This window comes from Lipotes vexillifer, unplaced genomic scaffold, assembly GCF_000442215.2.
Source record: "Lipotes vexillifer unplaced genomic scaffold, Lipotes_vexillifer_v1.1 scaffold1042, whole genome shotgun sequence".
NCBI classification, from domain to species: Eukaryota; Metazoa; Chordata; class Mammalia; order Artiodactyla; family Lipotidae; genus Lipotes; species Lipotes vexillifer.
In genome coordinates, this window is record NW_006777400.1 from 84,068 (window position 1) to 86,401 (window position 2,334).

Genomic DNA, 2,334 nt, shown 5'->3' on the forward strand with positions numbered 1-2,334 from the left:
GCGATGTAAGAAAGATGAGATATAAGGTACAACTTTCTCTTCTGACACCAGTGGGTTTAAATAATTTGATTTCACTTGCTAATTCATTGTGGAGGTCTGATTCTCAGTTCTGTTCCTTCTGCGGGTCATGCATCTGGCAAATGTAATTTCTTACAACATAATTATCTCAGTTAACCTACATGGCCACAAAGCATTTTAGACAAGTTGCAATTCTTTCCCGTACTTTTTTTCCAAAGCAGAAATTTTTGTGGCGCTTTCTCCAAGAAAATGAGACTGTTGACAGATTGCTTAAACTGAAATGGATGTAAAAGAGATGCGCAGGATATTCAAATTAATGATAACTGAATATGACCAAGCATTCTGATAGTTTTCTTGTGTAACTTTTCTATTAGTGAAAAAGATTTGAATAACTCTGAGTGGGAGTGGAGGGATGGCAGTGGCCTGTGTGGTTGCGTTCATGTTCTAAGAATGAACTCCTAAAATCCAAGATTGATTAGCTTCATATCCACAGTGTTAAATCTTCAGAATTCTATCTAAAACCAAAACCTGTATTTCAAAAATAAACTTTAAGGTTGTTTGATGATCAAAGAGTTTTACATCAGCCATGCTGACATGATGAGAAGAAACTCGAGATATTTTGGAGATCTTGGCACAACTTCAAAGACTTATAGGACAGAATGCCGAGAACTTTTCCAAGTTTTGGAAGGCAGCAGTTTGGCTGAGACCCACACGCACTGAAACGAGAGGCTTCCTTGAAAACATTTAAAAAGACTTTTCCTATTTTGGAATTCTAAATTATGGCAAAATTCATATAGACTTAAAACTCAATTCTGCACCCATTTTCCTCCCCAAAGTTTCTCTCCGTGTTAACACTGCTAAAGGATTCCTGAGGCATTTGCCGTAAGCATTTCAGTCAGGTCCCTGATAGTCCTTCTAAACGCTGTTTCAAAATATTCTGAAACGAATCCCTTTCATCTCTATCTAATATATTTACCTTTGTTTTGCAGACGCAAAAGGTGAAGCAACACGGAGATTTGGAGGCATATCGCCAAATGACTTACAGTCAAGCTGGTGTCGCTTCGCAAGATTTTGGTACCCAAAGCAGCGGAACCGGGATTCAGCATCCTTCCTCTGATCACACGTTTCTTAAAGCAAGCATTCTGCGCGTTTGAACAGCGCCTCTTCATCCCCAACACCTCCTCCCAGCCCGCCCCCTAGCTCTTTCCCACCCTCTACCTCGCCCCCCCACCCCGCCCCCAGCCTGCGCATGCGTCCTAAGAACCCCCTACACTCGCGGCACAAGCTGAGAGTATTGTCGGGGGCTATTCTCTCTCCCAGGAACATGGCGGCGAGTCAGGGAGGTGGTGGTAACAGTGGGGGCGGCGGTTGTGGTGGAGGTGGAAGTAGCGGTGGCTGTGGCGCGGCCGGAGGGGGAGGTGGCGGAGCCGGAGTGGGAGGCGGCGGCGGCGGCGGCGGCGGGACCCTGGTGGTGCCCATCCCGGTACCGACTCTTTTCGGTCAGCCGTTCCCCAACGGGCCGCAGTGGAACCCGGGGAGCCTACAGCCTCAACACACCGTGAGGAGCCTGGACCGGGCCCTGGAGGAGGCGGGCAACTCCGGCATCCTGAGCCTCAGTGGTAGGAAACTCCGAGACTTCCCGGGCAGCGGCTACGACCTGACGGACACCACCCAAGCAGGTGACAGGACGGGGAGGGGGAGGGGAAGCTGGGCTGAGAAGGAGGAGGTGGGGGGAGTGGGTGGCTGCGTGGCTGCGTTGTTGGACTCTGCTGGTCTGGGCGGGTGCGCGGGGGCGGCGAGACTGACAAAGTCAGAGCAGCCAGTTCTGAATGTGAGGGGAAGAGCAGGGAAAGGTGGGGGGGTGGGGCGGGAATGCTGACTGAAGGGTATATGGAAATCGGGTGGGATGTGAGGGGTGAAAGCATTATTGTTAAAGCGAGTTTCCCCAGTAAGGGAGGTATTGACACCTTCCTGAATGCACTGCTAACTCTCGTGGATGTTCCCATCTTTCCCGGAGGAAAAAAAAGACAATACATAACATCATAATCTATACATATTCTTTAAAGCCATACGTGCCTGCAAGAATGGTATATCCCTTTTCCTAGTACAGCAGCAATATTGCCATGGTTTTTCTGTGTTTTTATTTTGTGTGTGTTTTAATCATCCTAGAATATTCTTGCCTTCTTGTCACATATGCCTTTAAAGACTGAGATTTGTCATTTTCCTGGTGTTGAGATAGTGGTGGTTAAATTAGTATTTGCTGCAGTGGAAAATTAAATCATCAATCACTTATGTGTGTGGTTTACTAGGGGAAAG

General features: G+C 47.6%; 1 protein-coding gene across 2 annotated transcripts in view; it reads left to right on the top strand.

The window, feature by feature from the left end:
- The first annotated feature begins 1,317 nt into the window (after nt 1-1,317).
- The window catches only part of LRCH2 (leucine rich repeats and calponin homology domain containing 2), a 102,440-nt gene continuing 101,423 nt past the window's right edge, over nt 1,318-2,334 (top strand). For both annotated transcript variants that reach the window (XM_007450979.1, XM_007450980.1), the window contains exon 1: nt 1,318-1,697. In XM_007450979.1, the coding sequence (XP_007451041.1) occupies nt 1,343-1,697 (355 nt within the window). In that variant the 5' untranslated portion in view covers nt 1,318-1,342. The remainder of the gene's footprint in view (nt 1,698-2,334) is intronic.